General features: G+C 48.8%; 1 protein-coding gene across 1 annotated transcript in view; it reads left to right on the top strand.

Moving 5' to 3' along the window:
- Positions 1 to 22293, top strand: part of NIBAN1 (niban apoptosis regulator 1) — a 66111-nt gene extending 43818 nt beyond the window's left edge. Inside the window, exons 6-14 of the mRNA XM_071565648.1 lie at positions 4844 to 4959; positions 8494 to 8598; positions 8682 to 8844; positions 10325 to 10512; positions 11339 to 11500; positions 13590 to 13700; positions 14275 to 14382; positions 16062 to 16173; positions 17136 to 22293. Of these exons, the coding sequence (XP_071421749.1) occupies positions 4844 to 4959; positions 8494 to 8598; positions 8682 to 8844; positions 10325 to 10512; positions 11339 to 11500; positions 13590 to 13700; positions 14275 to 14382; positions 16062 to 16173; positions 17136 to 19255 (3185 nt within the window). The 3' untranslated portion in view covers positions 19256 to 22293. The remainder of the gene's footprint in view (positions 1 to 4843; positions 4960 to 8493; positions 8599 to 8681; positions 8845 to 10324; positions 10513 to 11338; positions 11501 to 13589; positions 13701 to 14274; positions 14383 to 16061; positions 16174 to 17135) is intronic.
- Positions 22294 to 23155: the final 862 nt, after the last annotated feature.

The following is a 23155-nucleotide window of genomic DNA, read 5'->3' as shown; positions in this document are numbered from 1 at the left end:
TAATACACTTATTGCAGGAGAAGCCCATGTGGGAGGAGGACATTGGCTGGGTTGCAGTAGGGGTGCTCAGTTTGGCAGAATGACGTACTTGGGGTTTTGCACATCATAAACATCCAGTGCAGCTCCTTGGCTCTGGGAACAGTTTTGCTGCTGCTGCTGCCAAAATTCAGCAAGTCTCATGTGCAGGATGGGCCAAGATGCAGAGGGGACCTCTGAGAAAGCTCCCCATCAGCTGTGGGAGCTGGAACATTCCACAGTCTGGGATTGCACACGATTGCAGTCGTTCCAGGGCTGGAGGAACATTCCCCCACTCTTCCCAAACTCGGGTTTCCTGTGAAAGGAGCTGTGCTGAGGGCATGACTTGGGTCTGATACACCCTCTGTCTCCACACCCCTATGGTCATGCCTGGTGTTTTGATGACTGTTTGAGCCTCTTTTGTGCTGCAGGAATGGATTTGGATAGAATAATAAAATCCTTAAGGTTGGAAAAGCCCCCTAAGATCATTAACCCAGCACTGCCAAGGCCACCATGAAACGCATCCCCAGGTGCCAATAATGACAATAATTGTTCAGAGGGACACACAGTTTACACTGCATAGCCAAATAATCACCTCTTATCAGCTGTGTAAGGGTTATAGGGGCTTCTTCCTTCGATTATCATTAAGAAAAATCTTCCTCTGAGTGATGGGACGTGGTGAACAGCAGCCTCAGTGCAGCACATACAGACCCACAGTTTGAATGGAATGTTCAAACCCGGGTTTCCCATTCCCTGGATTTGTTGGGAGTCCAGTCTTAGCCAGAGGCAGCTGCAGTGCTGCTCCTCTAGGGAACAGGGGCTGTTTGTAGGAGTTTTTTGCATGGATCTCCTCAGTGTTTGCTGATCTAAGACCAGTTGGTTTATGGCCACGGATGAGACCAAATTCACCAGGGCAGTTTGTTTCCTCTGTGTCTTTGCACACACACAATTGTTGGAGAGGCAGAAGAATTGTCCAGATAGCCTGTCCTGAGAGGCTTTGACCTTGGGCCAGTGCCACATCCTATCTGTTGTTAAAATTGGACTCTACTTTTTGAAATGTCAAGTCTCTAGGTGGGTTTTCTTATTTTAAAATTAAACAGAACAGAGAGAATTTTGTTTCAATCTCCCAAAATAAGCAGATGTCACATTCATTAGTAGCTGAAGAAGGTGCTTGGGTGATTTTCTCAGTGCAGAGCAGCCTGAATTAAGCACACAGCATCAGCCTGGGTACCTGTATAGCCTCACCAGCCTTTTCCTGGAGGACATTGAGTAAACTTCCTGATTTGGGCAAGGAATACCTACAACCCCCACTGCCCCAAACTCCTCTAACGTGCTTGTGCTGGTTTAAAGGGAAACCAGCAGGAGAAATGAACCCAACACAACAGAGATTATAAGGCAGAGTTACAATTTAATAACAATATTACAATAAATGCAATGGCACAAAGAGAAATTGGGTTTAACCCACAAACTCCAGCAATGTAACCCAGCCCCCTGGGGCACAAACACAGGGGGGTTTGGTGGTCCCTGTGCTGAGCCCCACGTGGTTCCTCCGAGTCCAGAGGAAAAGGAAGGGAAAAACCTGTTGGTGCAGATGATGTCACAGTCTGGTGGAGAGTGGTGGTCTCCTCCTGTCAGAGGTTCTGCTCCTCCTCTGGATCCCACAAGTGGTCCCAGAAGTCCCCAAACCCCAAGATTCTCTCCCCTGAGGTGCAGGTGGGAGCCCCCAGTCCCTCCCCCAGGGCAGGGAGTTCCACACTGGGGGATCTGACTCTGGGAGTCAGGGGGGATTTTGGAATGGTTGCTGGCCCATGAGCAGAGCTGAGCCCTCAGGTGGGTGTGGAGGTGCCAAGGACTCCCTGGAGGGGAGTTCTCCCAGCTCCTCTGCCAGGCTTCTTTCCCAGCCAGCTCCCAGCCTGAGGGCTCAGCTGTGCCCTGGGCAGCTGCTGCCAATGGGCCATTGGGAACAGTTGCTGGGCAATGGCCCAGAGGGTTTAGAATGCACAGCTTTGGTCACACCCACACAGGGATAAACTGGTCCCACCTGCTGAACTGGGACAATGCTCCACTCTCTATGCCCAGGAGGACAGATGGATCAGGCGCCACATTTGCTGAAGGAGAAGGCCCTCTGAGGGCACTCAGGAGAGGGGAGCCTGTGCCATCCTCCCTCCCGGAGAACAGTCGTTCCTGATACCACTGGGCTTTGCCACCTGCCCCATTGGCAGCTGCAGCATCTGCTGCCATCTCCCACGTGCCATCCTCTCTCCTGCACACAGGCAGGGCTGCCCCAACAGCTTCCTCCTTGTTCTCTGGCCTGGCTGTGGCTGCCAGGGCAGCCTCCAGCCCGTTCCTGAGCCACTGGATGGGCTGCACAGGGGCCCTGGCTCTGCTCTGCTGCAGTGGGGAGGGATGGGCACTGCAGGCCGGGCAGCTGCAGACAATTCCCCTTTCTTGAGCCCCATTCCATGAATGTGCCTCTGTCTGTTGTGCCTGCCCAGCAGCTTCTGCACAGCCCAACCCAATGGATGGGCCCAGTTGTTATCACTGAGGAAATGTTTTCCTCCTGTGGAAAGGGAGAATGAAGTGTCTAAATGAAGCATTTGCAGTAGCCTTGAAGGATAAAGCTTCCTTTCTACTTGGAGCTGGTTTTGTAGCAACACTGCCATGACTATGTTTGTCTGCTGTGTTTACTGGCATAGGAAAGAATGTGTGATTGGGAGTTTATGGCACTTACAGCTCGATGTTTTTCCCATCAACTACTCAAATGAGTCACTGTTGGATTTTTAGCACCTTCTTCCCACTGCTCTATGGGTTTGGGGACAGTCAGAGTGGAGAGAAAACACTCCCTTGAGTGTGGAATTTAAAACTTGATGATGTTAGAGAGAAGATTTCTTGTCAGCACTGGCACATCAGCATCTCAGCAGGTCCAAGATCAGCCCTTTGGGTTAGGAGGGAGCACAGCTGTGAAGAAGGAAAACATGTGAGTCACAATCAGAGGGCTGTGGGAGCTGCACTTTTCCCTTCCTCAGCCAAGCCTGGCCCTCTGCTCATCAAAATAGGCAGTGTTTAACTGTGGAAGGACAAAAGCTTTAAGGTGCAGCTCTCCCCCAGTTCCTCTGGTGGAACACTCCATGCTTTTATTCATTTGTGCTCTGAGGAGGTTCCCTTGGCACTGAACAGCCTGACTTGCAACTGATACTGATGTTTGAGCCTCCTGGTTGGGACTTGGTATGAAAAATTTTCTAAATAGGGGAGGCAGTGGTGAAGAACAGGCTGGAGTTTGACTTGCCTGAGTTTTTCTTGTTGGATCATCATGAAGCTTGGAGAATTTGTGTGATCTCTTTGGATCTCTGAATATCTGTAAAGCAAGAACAGTATTTGGAGAGTGGCAGGGAGAGTGTTCAGTGGCCCTCGGTGTGTCTGACAAACCTGCAGTCATTCCAGCCAAGGGAGACTCTGAAGGGGCCACTCCTGACCTTTGGGCTCTCAGCAGATCTGAAGCCTCATTGCCCACCCCTCACATAAAATCTCTGCAGTGCTGTTTTCAAGCAGTCCTTTTCAGGCTTCAGTGGGGAAGCTCTGATGAAATTAATTGTAGGTTTGTGTAGCTTTTGTTTCTGTTAAAGCACACGGAGGAGACGTTTCAGGCATTGCTGTTCTGTTAATCCCCCCTGTTTCCCATAATTTGTATAATCCCTGCATTGCCCTTGGCACTTATGCAAACCTCCTGGGAAGCTGCTCTCTTTACAAGCTCCACGAGCAAGTCAAAAGAGGTGTGTTGCTCCACAAACAAGGCTTGAGGACTCACTCCCTGACTCTGCATATCCAAATTGTTTATATGTATCAGTAACCTTTAAAGCATCATAATTACCTTTGAGAGGAACAGTGTTCTTGTTCCCTCCTTCCTTCCCAATGTGTGCTGACCAAGGCTCCAGTGGATAACCTTGAAGAGGAGCAATAAACCCTCGTGGCTTTGTTTCTTCTGCAACAATCCTGGAGCTCTGTTTCAGAGTGGATGCAGCACTTCAGTCCCTGAAACGTTCCAGAGGTGGTTTTTCCCTCGAGTTGCTCCAGGAAGCTCTTCCACACTTAAGAGGCAAAGAGACTCATTTGTGCAACAGGGTGTCTGTCCCCAGGCTGTGATGTGGTCCTTGGGAAGTGCCACCATCAGCAGCAGTGGCCTTGGACAATAACCAGGTCCTCAAGAGCTGTGGTTAAACATTCCTGAAGTATTTAGGGAAAGCAGCACAATTCTGTCAGCAGGTTTTGTGCTAATTGGTATGAACACAGGGCCTACTTTGAGCCTCTTTTGTTGTACATCCATGAAAAATCATTAACTCAGGACTTTGTGATTTATCAAAGCACACAGCATGCCACAGTGAGCTGACTGTCCTCAAGTTAAAGAGGCAGAATTCCCAACTTTTGGCCCTGGTACATGATGTCCCAGACTTCCTCTGTGCCATCTTATAAATGTATAAATGTAGGGCATGAGCTTTCATATGTCCGTGCTGCCTTTCCAGTCTGCCAGACAAGGTTTGATGCCACAAAACTATTCCCTTATCTTCCTCCCCAGCAACATCTGCTGCTGTTGGGTTATCTCCTCAGCTGGGGTGTGATGCCTTGGGGATGGTTCATTGTGCAATGGGATAATTCACCATCACACTTGGAAATCTTCATGAGAGCTCAAGGTCTTCAGGCATTCAGGCTTAGTAAATGATTTAAAATATTGCTGTTGGTGCATGTGGGATGGGAGGATGGATCAGACAAGGAGGGTTGGTTTCAAGGGCTGTTTGTGGGTAAATCCTTTCCTGTCCCTCTCTGTTTGCCCCAGACTTTCTCAAGCAGACCACGTACGAAGTCGAGGCGTTCCTGGAAGCCATTCAGTTCTTCCGGCAGGAGAAAGGCCACTATGGGACGTGGGAAATGATAACTGGCAATGAAAAAGAGGTAAAGGAATATATTCCTAAGGGTTTTTTTGCTTTGACTATGGCAGCTCTGAGGATAGTAAAGCCTCTTGGAAAAAATGGCATTTTTAAAGGGAACACTTAATAGGTGGAAATACCTGAGATTTTAAGGTACTTCTTGTTCACATGCAAGTGATAATTCTTTTTTAATAAAAGCTTCTGAAACAGAGTCTTGCATAATAACAGTCACACTGAGGCACCAAAATATGTGTACTTCAGTTCTGCAGAAATGGTCTGGGTGCACATTTGGGCAGCTGAGTGCATGGCTTGGAAACACTGATGGTGTCTGAGGTAACTCCACGGGATGGGCCCTCTGGCATCACTTCATGTGCCTTTTAGGGCAACTGAGCCATTTGGACCATGATTTATAATTCTCTTTTAAAGCACTGAGCACTCAGCAGAAACTGTTGACTTCAGTACCAGCTGCTGGGTGTTTTCCATGATGAAATCTGGCTCCCTTTGGGAAAATGGAAAAAAACCTGATGGAGAGGGGTTTGTTCTAAGAAACCAGATTATTCTTTTAGGAGGAGCCTACCTTTGAAATGCTGAAAAATGTGGAAACTGCAGAGAAATCTACAAACAGTGCTTTTGCCAGTGCCATCATGTCAGGGATTGAAGTTTCCTGCTAAAGAGTGATGATAAATTTCCCAACTGTAAGGAGTTCCATCCTTCCAGGGCAGGGAGTGAGGGGTTTATCTTCTCCCCTCCTCCTTCAAGTTATGGAGCTATTATAGTGCTAATTCATTTTATTTTTAGTTTTGCTTGCCAACTTACTCATAACCCAAATCCCTCCAGAGAGCTGTAATCAGAAGACATCCAGCTGAGTCCACTATTATCTTCCTCATAATAACTCACTCTCTAAGTGTGGTGTGTTCTCAGGCCTGCTTGGACCAAACACACTAATTATTCTAGGCAAATATCCAGACTAAGAGAGTGGTTTGGAACAAGCAGGCTGCAATTTGTTGCTGTAAAAGTCCCTGCAGAATGCCAAGAAACACATTTGCTGCTGTTCATTTATAGTGGGCAAGTCAGTGCCCCCACTTGTGCCCGGGCAGTGTGGACACACCCAGGCACCTGGAGAACACCTACAATTCCCTGAAAATGTTCCCAGAGAACTCGAGATTCCTCAGAATGCAGAACCACAGAATATCTTGAGCTGGGAGGGACCCACAAGGACCATCCAGTCCAAACCTTGGCCCTGCACAGACACCCCAGGAATCCCACCCTGTGCCCCAGAGGATCATCCAAACCCTCCTGGAGCTCTGGCAGCCTTGGGGCTGTGCCCACTGCCCTGGGGAGCCTGGTCAGTGCCCACCACCCTCTGGGGGAAGAGCCTTGTCCTGAGATCCAACCTGACCCTGCCCTGGCACAGCCTCATGCCATTTCATCAGCTCCTAAACATATTGGATCTGTTGTCACACTGATTATTTGTGTCAGTGTGGGTTATTCATGAGATCTTTCTTAAGTGAGCCTTTACTTCAGGAACTGAATTATCCATTGGTTTTGACAGGTGTTTGAGTCAATAGAGCTGAATCTGAAGTGCTGCTGTGGCATAATCTATAAGTACTTAAGTAAATGAAACTGCAGTTACAATGTATTGCAATTAGAGGTGTATTACAGTAGAGTGCTGTGTGTTGTGTTTCTGTAGGGGCTGTTTATGCTTTGCTTTACTCTGGCACACAGTCAGAACCCTCCCTTTCTTTTGCTGTCTGAGTTGCCGCCATTTCCCTGTCCTTGTGCTGGTGCCTCCAACCCTCTGTAAAACATGAGGTTCAGAGTCAGGAAGCACTGACAGGGCTGGCAGAGCCCTGACAATGCAAACAGAAAGCTGAGGGGTGTTCCTGTGCTCTGTGTGGGCTCAGCCTGCCCCTGGGAGAGGGAGGGCTGTGATCCTGGGCTGCCGCTGAAACAAGGGAGAGAGCTGGGGTCAAACACTCCCCACTGAGCCTGCTGAGGCCCCACTGGGGTGCAGGGAGGGCTGTGTCCTTTGGGAGACTCCACTGAGAGAGACTGTTGAGCAAGCTGGTAGTCATAGAATCCCAGAATCCCAGACTGGTCTGGACCTCAAAGCCCCTCCAGTGCCAAACCCTGTCCAACCTGGCCTGGGACACGCCAGGGATGGGGCAGCCACAGCTTTTCTGGGCAAATCCTTTACCCAGAGTAAGTGAGAAATGAACAGCACCTTAAGAGGCATTTTATTGGCCTTTTTCTAGACTTGTTCTGTGTCTCTGTGGTTTGTTCTGTCCCAGGTGTTGGACTGTGCATTTGCCTTTGCTGAACCTGGTGAGGTTTTTGTCCCCCCTGTTTCCTCAGCCCTCCTTGCCAGCCTGTGGACTCCTCCCTAAACTGGTGTCATCCACATTCCCAGTCCTTGTCTTTCCTTTCTGATGGAACCATCTGCCAGTTAGATGCTGGGATCAGAGAGAGGGTGATGGGTCTCTTCTGCAACCACTGAATCCAAAGGGAAAATGTGCTTGAGGGACACAAGTGCTCAGTGTCAATTTAGAACATCAGAAAATGGGGCAATGGTACCCTTTCCTTGATTTTCCCACGTTCCATCATGAACTCTTGATGTGTAGAAGCCCCTCTGAACTTCTCTTCCTCCTGCCTTTCTTCTGTGGTGCACCTTTGCCACCAAATATCTTCTTAGGTTATAGATTTCACATGGTTCAGGAATCTGGAGGTGTTGGGAGACTTGAGTGTATATGAATTATACAGTGTGAACCTTTTACTGGTTTTAGACCAGTATAGTTGTCTTTTAGTGAGAGAAGAAGTTGCTTGGAAAAGTTTTCCCAAACTCCAACAGCTATTTATTTCATCCTTTTGCCTCAGGATTAGGCTGGAGCTAATGAATCTTTTGGATCATGTTACACATTTTTTGAAAACAGAAGTTAATTAAAAAAGTCAGAATAGAATTATTTGATTCTCAGATCGCACACATTACTGGGTTCCACTTCTGTCCTCTGTCCTGTTTTTCTTGGGATCTCCTGCTTCCCTTGTTTGAGCTGAGAAGTTGGTGCTCACTCAAAAAAGTGCTGGAGATTCACATTGGTTCAGTCAAGTCTTCCTTTTTTTGGCCAGTGATCTTCCTGTCAGAAATACCCTTTGTCTGATGACTCCTCAGAACAATTTCTCTCCCATGGTCCCTCCTCTGGGAGGGTGTGGGCATCCCAGAACAAGGTCAGTTTGGGGGAGCAGCAATCAGCAAACCAACTGTTTGATGGTTTTGATCCAATTTCTCAGTTGAAATCGTGAATTTCAGCTCCATTGATTTGCACATGGCAATTTTATAGTAGCACACAGTAAATGGTAACAGGCATCTCAGTTCACCTGCTCTCAGTTGCTGGAGGGTCTCCCAAAGCCTTACAGTGATCATTGCTTCCCTCAGGCTTTCCTAATGTTTGGAATCCAGTGCTCCTGGTAACCTGGGAGAGCTCAGCCACTGTGTGTGGGAGTTGCCTGTCACATCACTGTGGTGCAGGTGCTCAGTTTTCAGATGGATCTTCTGCCCTTACAGATCCTGAGCAACCTGGTGATGGAGGAGCTGCTGCCCAACCTTCAGACAATGATCCTGCCTAAAATGAAGGGGAAGAGGAACGACAGGAAGCGGGCCTGGTTTGCTGTAAGTGCTGGTACTTGTTTCTCAGAGCAGCTCTCTGTGGATGCTGGTTTTGATCTGTGCTTCTTCATTTCATTTGGGTTTAGATCGTAGAAGAAACTTATGGCTTAGTCCAGCAGCAGGTGGCAGAAGGATTAAGTACCTTGAAAGAAGAATGCAGAGAATTTGCAAAAACTCTTGAGGGAACCATTCGTTCAGACATGGATCAGATTCTGAACTCCAAGAACTTCTTAGCTGGAAAAATCAAAGGTTAGTGGAGGAATAGTTGTGCTTTGGAGCAGTATTTAAAGTTTCCCTTTGTGCTGCTCAAATTACCAGATGTCATTGTTTTGAAATCTTCGTGTTTTGAAAAATCCAGCTGGAGACACCAATTTTCAGTAAACGAATCCTGCCTTTGATGGGAAGTGATACCCGTGGCTGCTGTGTCTGTAGAAATACCAGGCTGGAGCTGACAGACTCTGAGTGTCCTGGTTAGAGCTGTTCACTCTGCTTTCATTTTGACTTGGACAGCCTCAGGTGGTGAAGATACAGGTCACATGAGCATAATTCAAAGTGGAGTGGTTTTAATCTCTAGGAATGCACCACCAAATGAGGTTCTGCTTATGCAAAAAGTTCATAGGCTGCCAAAGAGCACTTAAACCCAAGAGCTTCTGAGCTGGTTTTAAACTGATGTGAAGCAATCATCGTTTTCCTGTGAATAAACAAATGAGTTTACAAAGCAGGTGTGCTGGTTTAAAGGGAAACTGGCAGGACAAATGAACCCAACACAAAAGAGGTTATAGATCAGAGTTACAATTTAATAACAATATTACAAGAAATGCAATGGCACAAAGAGAAATTGGGTTTAACCCCCAACCCCAGCAGTCTAACCCAGCCCCCTGGGGCACAAACACAGGGGGGTTTGGTGGCCCCTGTGCTGAGCCCCATGTGGTTCCCCCGAGTCCAAAGTAAAAGGAAAAGAAAAAAAACCTGTTGGTGCAGATGATGTCACAGTCTGGTGGAGAGTGGTGGGCTCCTCCTGTCCAGGTTCTGCTTCTCCTCTGGATCCCACAAGTGGTCCCAGAAGTCCCCAAACCCCAAGATTCTCTCCCCTGAGGTGCAGGTGGGAGCCCCCAGTCCCTCCCCCAGGGCAGGGAGTTCCACACTGGGGGATCTGACTCTGGGAGTCAGGGGGGATTTTGGAATGGTTGCTGGCCCATGAGCAGAGCTGAGCCCTCAGGTGGGTGTGGAGGTGCCAAGGACTCCCTGGAGGGGAGTTCTCCCAGCTCCTCTGCCAGGCTTCTTTCCCAGCCAGCTGCCAGCCTGAGGGCTCAGCTGTGCCCTGGGCAGCTGCTGCCAATGGTCCATTGGGAACAGTTTGTGGGCAATGGCCCAGAGGGTTTAGAATGCACAGCTTTGGTCACACCCACGCAATGGTCCTGGTTGCTGAACCAGCAGGGAAGGCATTATTGGTATTGCTTAAACTAGCAAATAAATAAATAAATTACTGCTAATCGATCCCTAGAGCTGCCCTTTCCTCCCCTCTCACAGCTGCTTAGGTGAGGCACGAGGAAAGAGGTTCCTTGGTCACTCCTGAAACTGTGACCCCTCCTTTTATCACCCTCAGCATCCTGGTGGAGGTGTAACTCCAGGGGAAAATACGGAATCATTTAATTCCTTGTAAAGCAGACCAGTGTGAATGACTCTTACTGTGTGTCTGAGTGCTGTGCTGTGCTGTGTGACCCCCCAGCCACCGTGTCGGAGCCTGCCCAGAGGTGCTGCACAGAGAACATCCAGCCCTTCCTCCCCTCCATCCTGGAGGAGCTCATGGGCCCCGTGAGCTCTGGGTTCGCCCAAGTGCGCTCCCTCTTCGAGAAGGAAGTTAATGAACTCATCCAGGACTTCCAGAAGACCAATGACATGACAAAGCTAAAGGAGGTGAGACAAAAGAGATTTGGAGCCTTCGTATTGGCATGGGGACTTGGCTGGAATGTGGCTGTCTTGGGTTGAGCTGGCAAAATGCCAACTGCCCAATACAGAGTGTGAGCCTCCCTCCCCCTCCCGCTGAGAAAAGGGAGAAAGGAAAAAAGCTGGAAACTCAAAACAGGTTTAAACATAAATTAATCATTTATAATTATATAGAAAAGAGAAAATTAAAACTACAATATAACACGCACACAAGTTAAATACAACAATTTTCTACCTCCCACTGAAAACAGATTCCATCACTCTGGATCCATAAAACAATCTAAATGATACCCAGCAAGGCAGAAGAAAGAGAATAACAATAACATTTTTACTTCCCTGAACTCAAACAAAATGTGAAGCAGCAGTGGGCGGGCAGCAGCCAAGGCCCACTTCAGCAAGACAGCAGCTGCATGTCTTGCCTCTTCTTTGGCCATGATGGAACTGAGAAACTCCTCCTACTCTACTGTATTCATATCCCAGTTTGTGTCATCTGGTATGAAATATTTCTTTGGTTAATTAAGTCAGGTGACACCTGTCTCTCCTAATCTGCCTGGATTCTCTGAGCCTGCTAAATTGAGGCCTGGCTAAAACTTAAGCCAGAACTACCACAGTGGGTGAGAGCACTATTTGCTTTCCCAGGTGGCAGTGAGTTAGTGCTTGGTTCTGGCTGTTAGAAAGTCTTGTGTTATTTGTGTAGATACCAGAATTTGGTTTAAGGCCAAATTGTTACATTTTCTAGTAAAAATTCACCTCTGGTTGCTGTCTCTCCAAACCTGTTCTTCCCACTGGAATGCAGAATGTGGATCAGCTCATGAACCTGCCCTTCAACTCTGTGAAAATGGAGCCCTGCTACCTGAAGGTGAACCTACTCCAGGAGCTCCTTCAGGACCTCAAGAGTCGCTTCAAGGTCTATCACATTGATTTTGTGATTCAGAGGACACAGAACTTCATGCAAGAGGTACCATAAGATCCAGTTTTTCCTCTCCTGAGAGAACAGGTTAGGTTTGTCCTGCTAATCTGCTTCAAAGTGATCTTGATAAAAGCTGCACAAGAGTCCCAGAGACTCTCTCAGTGGAAGTGGGGGCAACAAAACCTGGGGAGACCAGCAGGAGCTGCGTGATAGTTGTATCTGTGAGGCTGTGTGTGTGTGAGTTGTTCAGCAAGACACAAACGTTTCGAATGGATCATCTCCTGCCCTGAACTTTCACGGCCTGGATTCCCAGTGTCTCAGCACCCCAGAAGATTGTGCTTGGAACCAATGTAGGGGGCTAAAATCTACCTGATTGCCTCTTCCAAGGGTGGGTTTTTCAGGAAGGTTCTTAAATATATTTTACCAAAATGGAGTGTCTTCTCCTTGGTAGTTTATTTTCTCATTAATATGAACTAAATCAGTGTAATGGTAGAAACTGGTAATTATATGGAGACAGACAATGTCTCAGGATGGAGCTGCATGGAGGTGCTTCACCAGCTTCGCCTTTCAGGGAAACTTGGGAAAAGTGAACTCCACCTCTTTTTGCCTTCTTGTGTGCATTGGTATAGCCTGTAATTTGGGTTTTATTCCTTCTGGATGCCTGGCCAGAAATCTCTAAGGAGCTGGCCAGCAGACTCACTTCAGTTGCCAGATCACAAGACACACTTGGCCTTGTAGCTCTCAGTTGAATCCTGTGATTTTAATCTGCAGTTGGGAAACTAAATAATCTAGTCAGGAATCTTGTGAAGTGGAGCTGGTCCAGGTCTGTGGGGTGAGTTATGAATATGGAAAACAAGTGTCTAGCACAGCACTGGGACAGGGTTTGCCTGAAAGCAGCACTCGTAGGTACAGCCATGACCAGCAGCCAAGGAATTACTCAGAAATAAAATTCTGATCTCATGTCTGGGTCTTTCAGGAGGGACCACTGCAAAATGCTGCCAAAGAAAGGGTCTTTCAGTAAGAGAAGGAATTGAACAGAAAGAAATCCCATAAACCCAAGTGGTGTTTTTTTTCTAAACAGTATATGAGTCGAAGTTAACAAGAAATAAGTTAAATTATAGCATGAGTAGTTTGAAAAATGGTGTTACTGCTCTTTAAAGTCTGGTGTTTTCCTCCTAAAAATAGGAGTAGTTTCCCTTTGTGTCCATGGACTTTTCTTCCTGAGTAAAATCAGACGTGTTGTGTGTCCGTGTAGTGTTAACTCAGGGCAGCGTTTGGCTCAGCCCTGGCGCGGGTGAGGCTGGAGCGGAATTCCCTTCCTTGGGAACTTGGCATCCTCTAGTGGCCACCTCGGGAAATTCGGGAGCACAGTGCCCAGCTGGCATCAATGGGCAGCCCCCCCGGGCATCTCCCCGCGCTGCTCCCATCAGAACGGATTAAAGTATGAATGGAAACAGCCGAAAAAGGCGAGACCTCGTTAAACACACGCAATTAACGCCTGCAGAACCGTCTGAAACGCATTCTCAGAGCAGGGCAGGGGGCTCATGTTTTTAATGAATCTCTGGATAACCTGAAAATATGGTAAATGCCAGCTTAACATAATTCTGTGAGGAATTACTGCACTCTGTGCAATTTTTGCTGATGATTATTTGTATTACAAGGAAAGCTAATGAGTAATTACCTTAAAATATCTGTTGTATTAATTATTATTATAATTTTTATTTATTAATGATTAATGGTAGGAGTCAATGGGAGTCTTCTTATTAGGGATTATGAGTTTTGTCTGTGGTCTTCAGATGTAGATAATCAATTCTACTTTTTGGCTTTGTAACCATCAGTTTGGGTGGTGTCCTGAGATCAAATGTGTACAAGAAAGCTGTGATAGCAGGGCTTAATTATCTTTATTTATTGCAGCATTTCAGACCGTGTTGCCCTTCTGAGAACTGAAATGCAGCAGAAATTTTTTGGACAATATAAATGAATCTACTCTGAGTATGTTTGCTGATAGAACTGTCCAGTTATATGAGCAGACTTGGAGTATTGACCTGCTTAGATTATCTAATGCAAGAGAATAAGAAAATGTAACTTGAATTTTATGTGACTGATCTTTAACAGATTTTTTGATGGCTCTTTTCAGCTGATGGAAAATGCAGTTTATACTTTTGAGCAGTTGTTCTCTCCAAGTCTCCAGGCAGACTCAGCCAAAGTGGCAACAACCATGGAAAAGGTCAAGCTGAGAGTGCTGAAGGTAAAGCTTGTGTAGCACATTTGGGCAGGAACACCTTGGGTTCTGCCTTTTTAGGAACAGAAAATACATTTTATATGAATTTTTCACTGTATTTGAAAGAAGATCTCTTAGCAACCAGCTGGACATTCTGACTCAGTGGCACGTGGCAAAGCTCCTCCTTTGAGGGGTAACACCTCGTTCTGGGCAGACACAAAAGTACTTGCATGTGCAGTCCCTTTAATTGTGATTAAATCAGATGATGATGATGCTGTGAATGTGGATATATATTTTTTAATTAACTGTATACTCAGCCTCCCCCTAGGATTTGTTCCTCTTGGAAAAGGCAGTGCTGGAATACCTGGGGAGGGCCAGCAGGGACTATTTATAGACTAAGTATGAAAAAAACTGGAATGGAAAGAGATCCCAGCAAACTAGATTTTGGAGTGGTTTTGCACAAACTGGACTAACCTGCATGGCAGTTCAAAGCCCTGAGTGCTGCAGCAGCTCAGGCTGACAGAGCAGTTGGTGGGGTGAGTGATGAGTAACCCCAGTGGTGAGTAACCCTGGGCCTGTTGTGGTTGGTGTGTCCTCACAGCAATACGACTACGACAGCAGCACCGTCCGCAAGAAGATCTTCCAGGAGGCCTTGGTGCAGATCACCCTGCCCACACTGCAGAGGAGCCTGGCCTCAACATGCAAACCAGTAGGTTTCTGGGGTTTCAAAAACACAGCCCCAAGAATAACAGTCGGGGAGGAGGAACACTTGCCAGCCAGTCCTTGGCACTGTAGCTGTTTGCTCCTGGAGAGCTGTGCAGTTGGGTGCCTGCTTGGCCAAATGGGGCTCAGATTTGCCAGCCCATGTACTGGGGAAGCATGAGGAAGATCCCAGAAACAGGGAAACTTGTTTGCTCAAATGTAGCTGCAGTGCTTTGATCATCCCTGGTTCATTCCTTCCCTAGAGATCTGAAGTCCCCCAGACTGGGCTGCTCTGGACAGTTGGGGTGGAGGTGATGAGCTTGTCTGTGTGTTCATTCCCCCTCAGCAGCACCTCAGGGCAGTGCTGTGACCCTGCACAGCCTCTGCTGGCCACCTCCTTCAGCACCCAGGGCCTCCTTGGGCAGCAGGAGTCACATGAGAGAGGCCATGCCCTTGCTTGCAGTGGTTTTAAGTGGAAGTATTGTGTCAACAAACAGGAAATAATCACACAGATGATCTCTCTTGCCCTTAGTCATACAGGGTATGTCAGTAGTCAGCAGATGTGGCTGCCAGAGTTTGGTGGAGATGTCAGATGGTATCAGTGTGGCAGCATCAGGGGCCTGTTGGAATGCTGTTCCTTGACTCAGAATAGTCTGAACCCTCTGGAAGCCCATGGGTACCCTTTTGGATTGTCACTGTACCTGCCCAAGCCATGCCAGGCTCCCTGCCCTGTTTCCACTGATGCCCAGGCATTGCTGGGTGTTGTGAGCTCTCACCTGGGGTGTGCTGCTCTTCTTTATGCTCTTCAGCTTGTTTCTGTTTCAGAAGCAACCCTAAACCCCAATGTTTTGCCAGGTTATACTTGCAAGTCTTTGAGTGTGGATTACTAAATCTTAAAACTTCCAAGCATAGATTTAAACCCACTCTCTTCTGTATGTCACTACTTTCCTTAGTATCCCCAGAACAATAGTTTCTTGTGGAGTGCCTTGGAGACAGGGTGTCTGCACACAGGGACAAGCCTTTCATCACCTGCAGTATGTGTGGAGACACCTCACGTCTCTGCCCAAAACACAGAGGAAGCTGTGGTGGGGCAAACTTCCCCCCAGCCTTTTGTGTTTGCTGCTCTGCAGGAGTGAGCAGCTGCTCTGGAAGCATCAGTGACAGCTGACAGGCCAACCAGGTTGTGACTTGAAAATCTCTGGTGGTTTTTGTTTGGTGCCTCTTCTAGAAGGTCACTTAATTTACTTTTTATAGACCACCAAGCAGCTGCTTAACAATAATGATTCAGTTATTGGCTGGACAGCCTTTGTGTATAAATCAGTGAGGTAAAAGTGTTACACACCTATTAGACAAACAAACCCAAACCCTGTTCTCCTGTGCACCGTGGCTTTGCCTCCTTGGACAAACAGGTCGGGGAGGCATTTCCTCACCAGCTGCTCAGTTCAGGTGTTCTGCAGTGACCTGCAGTGTGTTTCAAGGTGCTTGCACTGCAGGAACTCTGTTTGATAAGTACATAACAGACTGGGGGCATCCGTAGTTCATTTAGTCACAGTTCAAACAGTTCCCCTCCATCTGTCACGGAGTGATGTCAGACCTGCTCCATGGCCTCTCCAGGGGTTGGGCTGCAGTAGGACTCTCAGGATCCCTAGGTCTCCATATCTGTTCCTTTCTTCTCTGCCTGCACAGGAGCTGCAGAAGTACGAGCAGTACATTTTTGCTGACCACACGAGTGTGATCCAAGTGGAGAATGTGTATGAAGAGATTTTGTATCAGACACTGCTTGAAGAGGCCCTGAAAGGTGAGAACAGACTAATAACAGTGCAGCCCTTGGCCTGTGAGCTCTTCCTTCAGAGCTTCCCCAAGGCCTCACCTGGCTGTTTCAGACCCAGGTCCCACCTTCCCCAAGACTGGGGGTTACAACACTGAAGGATGTTTTTATTTAGCTTACTAAAGATGTGGGGCAAGCCCTAAAATCTGAGTTATGGGGCAGCTTTACTAAAGCTGGGAAACTCAAAGGGATAGCTTGGCCCAAGCCCTTTTCTGACAATATCTGATTATGCCAATTTCACTTGATCTCGATTCCCTGGGCTAAGGAGGGAGATTATGCCCTTATTGTCAAAGACTTGGTGATGACTAAATGGCAAGATTATGCCAACTGCAAGACTAAGACAATTGCAAAGAGTAATGGCAGCAAAACTTAATTTCTCAGATGAAACGAAGTGCTGGATGCACTTTGTAGTGTCTCATTGATGCCAGTGCAGTACTCCCTGCAGATCCCTCTGCCTTTGTGTCAGAAAACTATTCCTAATAAATATATATATAAATATAAATACTTAAGAAATACTTGAATCTCCCTGGGTCTGTCTGTCTGTCTATACCCTGATAAAAAAGACAAGCAGATGTATTGCACAGTATGTTTGCCTAGACCCTCATTAGCAATGCTGTTAAAAATATCAATGTAATAATTAATGTAACAAGGACACTTCTGATCACACACTCCGTGTAAACCCTTCTGCACTGAAGCATTCCCTTTGCACATCGTAGGTCCTCTGGTAGTTTTCTGTTTCAGAAATGCTTAGGTCAATATTGATGTGCCACCAGTTAGAAAAAATCACCACGCCAAGAAAAGAAATGTGAGCTAAAAGCAAACTGAAAATGAAAATTCCTGTTGCCTGAATATCCAAGTGTATGACATGAACTGGGGAAACCACTGTACTCTGTCAGTCTCTCCAAAAGGGTTTGTCTTTCTCTTTTCTTCAGTGATCAAAGAAGCTGCCACTCTGAAGAAGCACAACCTCTTTGAAGACAACCTGACTCTGGGCTGTGAAAGCGTGTCCAGCCTGGCAGAGCTGAGGAGCCCGTCGAGCTCAGCCCAGCCCAGCCCAGCCCGGACAGCCGGGGCCGCCCGTGCCGAGGGCTCGGACACCGAGGGCCAGGGCTCGGACATGCTCATGGGGAGGATTGCCTGGGACAGGGATGCTGAGCAGGGGAAGGCACCAGGCACAGAGGCCTCTGGCAGGGCAGCTGGGGGTCAGAGCAGCACAAGGGAAGCAGTGGGCAGTGAGAAACAGGAGCCTCCGTCCGCTGCCCGTGCCCAACAGGGAGGCACGGAGGGGAAAAGTGCCTGGGAGAAGGAACCACAGTGTGCAGTGAACACAGAGACACAGGTCAATGCACAACAAGGAGCTGGGGAGGAAGAAGGAGCTGCAGTGAGAAATTTTGGAGCCAGCCCTAAAAAAGAACCTGAAGGAGCAGTGGAGGAAAAGGCAATTTCAGAGAGTAAAATGGCAACAGATGCTGCATTTGTCGGTGGCACTGAGAAAGAAAGCAAAGCACGGGAAGAAGTTGCTGAAATAAAGCTGACTGCACCTCATGGGAGTGCAACAGAAGCAGAGATTCCAGGGAATGCTGAAAAGAGAAACTGGATAGAAAAAGAAACTGTGGAAAAATTATCTCAGAGTGAAAATGTGGTGGGAACAGGGTTTGAAGAGGATAGTAAAAAAGCAAGCAGTGAGCAAGGAGCGAGTACTGAGACAAGGGTTGTTTCCCAGCAGGATAACACAGGGACAGGAGGGTTTGGGGATGGTCCTGAAAAAGAAAGCAAGTCGGAAAAAAAGAGCTGTAAATCTCCTGATGATGTGAATGAGATAAGGAATTTGCTGCTGGTGGCAGTTGAGATACCAGCAGATACTGCAGGGGAGAACATAAAGGAGATGTGCGAGGGGGAGATCCTAAAGTTGCAGGAGGACAAGAGAGAGAGCAGTGAATTGAGCAAAGTGGCTGTGGCAGGAATTGAGGTGAGCCAGAGCAGGAGTGAAGATGCAACAGAACGTGCAGAGTTCAGGGAGCAGCAACCACCCTCCTGCAGTCTGGGCACAGCTGGTGCCAATCTGGAGAGCCTTTCCAGGGGGGCACGGGCAGAGTGGCTGGTGGAGAGCTCAGAGCCACCTCAGGAGGCAGAGGCAGAGGGGGGGATGAAGCAGAGTGGGTGGTACACAGGGGTGGGAGGCAGTGGAGGGGAGGGGGCGCAGCCAGAGGGACACACAGGGGAGGCAGGAGGGGCAGGGCATGGCCATGCCATTCCAGGGGAGGGAGCAGGGGCAGGGAATGGCCGTGCCATCCCAGGGGCAGCAGGAGGGGCAGGGAGTGGCCATGTCATCCCAGGGGTGGCAGGAGGGGCAGGGAATGGCCATGCCATCCCAGAGGAGGGAGCAGGGGCAGGGAATGGCTGTGTCATCCCAGGGGTGGCAGGAGGGGCAGGGCATGGCTGTGCCATCCCAGGGGCAGCAGGAGGGGCAGGGAATGGCCATGTCATCCCAGGGGAGGGAGCAGGGGCAGGGCATGGCTGTGCCATCCCAGGGGCAGCAGGAGCGGCAGGGCATGGCCGTGCCATCCCAGGGGCAGCAGGAGGGGCAGGGAATGGCCATGTCATCCCAGGGGAGGGAGCAGGGGCAGGGAATGGCTGTGCCATCCCAGAGGAGGGAGCAGGGGCAGGGCATGGCCGTGCCATCCCAGGGGTGGCAGGAGGGGCAGGGAGTGACCATGCCATTCCAGAGGAGGCAGAAGGGGCAGGGCATGGCCATGCCATCCCAGGGGAGGCAGAGCCCCAGAGCTGCTCTCAGGGCCCTGCTGCAGGTGCAGACACAGCACAGGTGCCCATTTTGGACACAGCAAACCCAGGCACAGTCTCCCTGGTGCCACAGCAGCATGAGGGCAGTGACTTCTCAGAGGTCACAGGAGACAGACAGGCTGGTGGGGCTCAGGGGGAGCCAGAGCATGAATCATCTTCGCACACAGAAATCAGAACCCCAGAAGTTAAAGATATTCTGACAGAAGAAACCAGAGAAGATGGTTGTGTACAGCCAAACTCTGAAGAGTAGGGAGCGTTTTTCAGCCCAGCCCTGCAGGATTTGTTCACTCCAGTTAGGGCTGTTGAGTTGTGTACACTTCTCTGGGTTGGGGCTGGGGGAAATGGGCTTTGCTGTGGGATCCTGAGCTCTCCAGGTTTCCCATAGATGCCTTCCTGAGTGATGGGTGATGGGTTTCTTGTTGGTTGAAACCAGGTCACTGCTGAGAAACCTCATGTTTCACTTCAAATGTGCTCCCCACTGAATGCTTCAAGAGCAGCTCGCCCCAGCTGTCATCATTTTACCAACCTCACTGTTCTAGTGTTGCTCATAACTTCTCAGTGCCTGGATCTGACAAGTGCTGCTCTGGTTCTGGTGGTTGTGACACACACTCGGGGGTGTTTTCAGTGTTTGCATGCAGGATACAGGGAATAAATCAATCTCCCAGGAGTTAAACAGAGCCCAGTGGCTGATTTAGCAGGTTGCTCAAAAGCCATACTCTTAGCAAACTCTTCAGTCTGGCTACTTCATTAATTTCAAGATTTGGTGGGGATTAAAGACAGGCAAACATCCTAAATTTTTTTCCTCTTATTGCTATATTTAAAATGGGGAAAGTATGGGAGCAGGTTTCTCAGTCCCACTCTGCACTTCGGGGTTATTTGGCCTTCCAGAGCACTTTACATCTATTGTATTTTGTTTTATTTTATGGAAGGGAGAGATAAGAATGTTTACAGTAACTATAACAATCAGGCAACATCTCTCTCATTTAATTCCCACCATAAAATAGATTCACTTACAACTGTCTAATACAGAATATTGAGTCCTGCCATTCCCATTCCACTTCTGCAGGCCCTTTTGGGTGTGGGAATGATGTAATTAAGCTGCAATAATTGTGAAATATCATGATCATTGCATGTAATGTCCAATAGAGATGTTCACTGACGTGCAAAGCAGCCCAAGGTTGTTACAGGTGCTTTTGAAGGGCAGAACCACATTAAAAAGCAGTTATTAAAATGAGAGAGTTGTTTTGATCCATATCAGGCCATGATGGAGGCCCAGAGTTGGTTATATGTGTTATTTGCATATAAGTGTGTGGACTGCCCAGTAAAGCTTGGAAATAAAACCCAATAAACCTGGTTTTAGAGTGCCAGACCTCACTTCAAAGGTCAGTTTAAGGCACCTTAAAATCTTGGCCCCATTTCAGGCTGTTTCTGAATATCATCCAGTACAGGACAGCAAATATTACTGATAAACACAGGAAGGACTGGAGGATTTCTGCCCATAAGGACATGGGAAGGAACAGCAAAGTCCTGGGAGCTCAATATGTGTTGGCATTTAACTTCAGCAAACTGCAAAGGCTCTTAATGCTCTGAAAATATTCTGTAATACTAACAGAGAATTGACACTGGGGGACAGGCAAACAGGACAGGGAGGGAAGGGACATGTGGAGTGACTGGACTAACTGCTCTGTCACTGTCGTCAAATAAAGGCAATTCTTATTTATTCCAGAAGCCACACTGTGCTATGGGAACACGGAGGTCACAGATGTTCTCCTTGCAAAGGCCTTGGACTCATTTCCTCCTTATAGTTCATGCAAAAACAATAATTTGTAAACACACAAACCACTGCCAGATGATTTTATTTTTTTTTTACAAATCACTACTTTGCTGTCAGCTGCTTGGTTTTATAAATCATTAACTGTTTTTCGTTGGTACTGAGTGTTGAGTGACTCCAAATTTCAAACATGTGCTTCACAGTTAAGCAGGAGCAGCCTCTTTAGCTAAAACTGGGGGACAAGATGGGTTTTAATCCTTTTTTTGTGAAAAGACAACTAGCACAGTGGCAAAAAAATGGGAGTCTCCTGCAGAAGAAAAGATCCATTCTAATATGAGTGAGATACACACTGCAGAGAGCACGAGGATTCCCATCCTGGTGATTTCTGGGTTGTTTCTGTGGCAGGTTTAGACCTGGGTGATACTTTCCTTAGACCTGGGTGATGTTTTCCTCAGACCTGGGTGATGTTTTCCTCAGACCTGGGTGATGTTTTCCTCAGACCTGGGTGATGTTTTCCATAGACCTGGGTGATGTTTTCCTCAGACCTGGGTGATGTTTTCCTCAGACCTGGGTGATGTTTTCCTCAGACCTGGGTGATGTTTTCCATAGACCTGGGTGATGTTTTCCATAGACCTGGGTGATGTTTTCCATAGATCTGGGTGATGTTTTCCATAGACCTGGGTGATGTTTTCCATAGACCTGGGTGATGTTTTCCTCAGACCTGGGTGATACTTTCCTCAGACCTGGGTGATGTTTTCCTCAGACCTGGGTGATGTTTTCCTCAGACCTGGGTGATGTTTTCCTTAGACCTGGGTGATACTTTCCTTAGACCTGGGTGATGTTTTCCTCAGACCTGGGTGATACTTTCCTTAGACCTGGGTGATGTTTTCCATAGACCTGGGTGATACTTTCCTCAGACCTGGGTGATGTTTTCCATAGACCTGGGTGATACTTTCCATAGACCTGGGTGATGTTTTCCATAGACCTGGGTGATGTTTTCCATAGACCTGGGTGATGTTTTCCTCAGACCTGGGTGATGTTTTCCTCAGACCCGGGTGATGTTTTCCTGGGACAGGACCTGGGTTGCTGAAAGCTGGTGCTCAGGGGTTTGTCACAGCCAGGAGGGGACAGGGAAGATTTGGCTCAAGTGAAGTTCCCATGGCTGGAGGACTGTTCTTTTCTACCCTCTGGCCCTTTGCAAGTGGACAAAGTGGCTTTTCCCTTGTCTTTCCCAGACGTGGGCAGAGGTGACAGAGCTCACAAATCCGCACTGTTACCCTGCACTCGAGCTCAGAAATTACATTAATCCCTCCAGTCCAGCATTTTTGTTGCACTCTTGGCATTCCCACCCCTGGACTGAGTGATTTTCCCCTGGCAGTGGGGGCAGTGCCAGGGATGGGTGAGGGGGCATTTCCCTGGGCTTTCCACCAGGGAAGGGCAGACCTGAAACACATCGTATTTTGCTTGGAATTTTGTAAAAACGCTTGTTGTGGAAATAAAGAGGCTCTTCCCTTCCAGTGCCGTGAGGCTGGGCTGGTTCTGTGGGGTGGGTGATTCGGGAGTTCATTCAAGGCATGGACCTCACTCAGGGGGTGCCGGAGGGTGAGGAGTTTCCTCGAGGGGAGCCTGAGAAGGATAGAGAGGGACTCTTTGTAAGGGCAGGATGAGGGGAACGGCCTCAAACAGGTTTTTATTAAATATTTGTAAGGAATCCTTCCCTGTGAGGGTGGGCAGGCCCTGGCACAGGTGCCCAGAGCAGCTGTGGCTGCCCCATCCCTGGGAGTGTCCAAGGCCAGGTTGGACAGGGCTTGGAGCAGCCTGGGCTGGTGGGAGGTGTCCCTGCCCATGGCAGGGGTGGCACTGGAAGCAGATGATCCTGAAGGTCCCCTCCAATCCAACCCAACCCATTCCATGATTTCCCGGCTTGCTCGGAGCAGCCGTGCCCGGCGGGGCGTGAGGGGAGGGCGGGGCGTGAGGAGAGGGCGGGGCGTGAGGAGAGGGCGGGGCGTGAGGAGAGGGCGGGGCGAGAGGGGGCGGGGCGTACGGGGAGGGCGGGGCAAGAGGGGAGGGCGGGGCGAGAGGGGACGGGGCGAGGGGGCCGGGCGGTGCATGCCGGGAGTTGTAGTCCCGTTGACACGCGGTGCCCTTGCAGTCCCTGGGCCGCCGCGGTGCACGCCGGGAGTTGCAGTCCCTGTGGCGCCACAGCCCCTTCGGCCACGTTGTCCGCCCCGCCCCGCGCGCGCACGCGGCCCGTGTCGCCGCGCTCGCCCATTGGCCGGGCCCCTCGCGCCGCGCTCTCCCATTGGCCCGGCGGCGCGCGCGGCGGGGGCGGTCCCGGAAGCGGCCGCGGCGGCGCGAGACGGTTTCCTTGGCTACGCC

This window comes from Pithys albifrons, chromosome 10, assembly GCF_047495875.1.
Source record: "Pithys albifrons albifrons isolate INPA30051 chromosome 10, PitAlb_v1, whole genome shotgun sequence".
Taxonomy (NCBI): Eukaryota; Metazoa; Chordata; class Aves; order Passeriformes; family Thamnophilidae; genus Pithys; species Pithys albifrons.
Note: the sequence above shows the minus strand (reverse complement) of the source record. Positions and strands in the feature narration are given on the sequence as shown.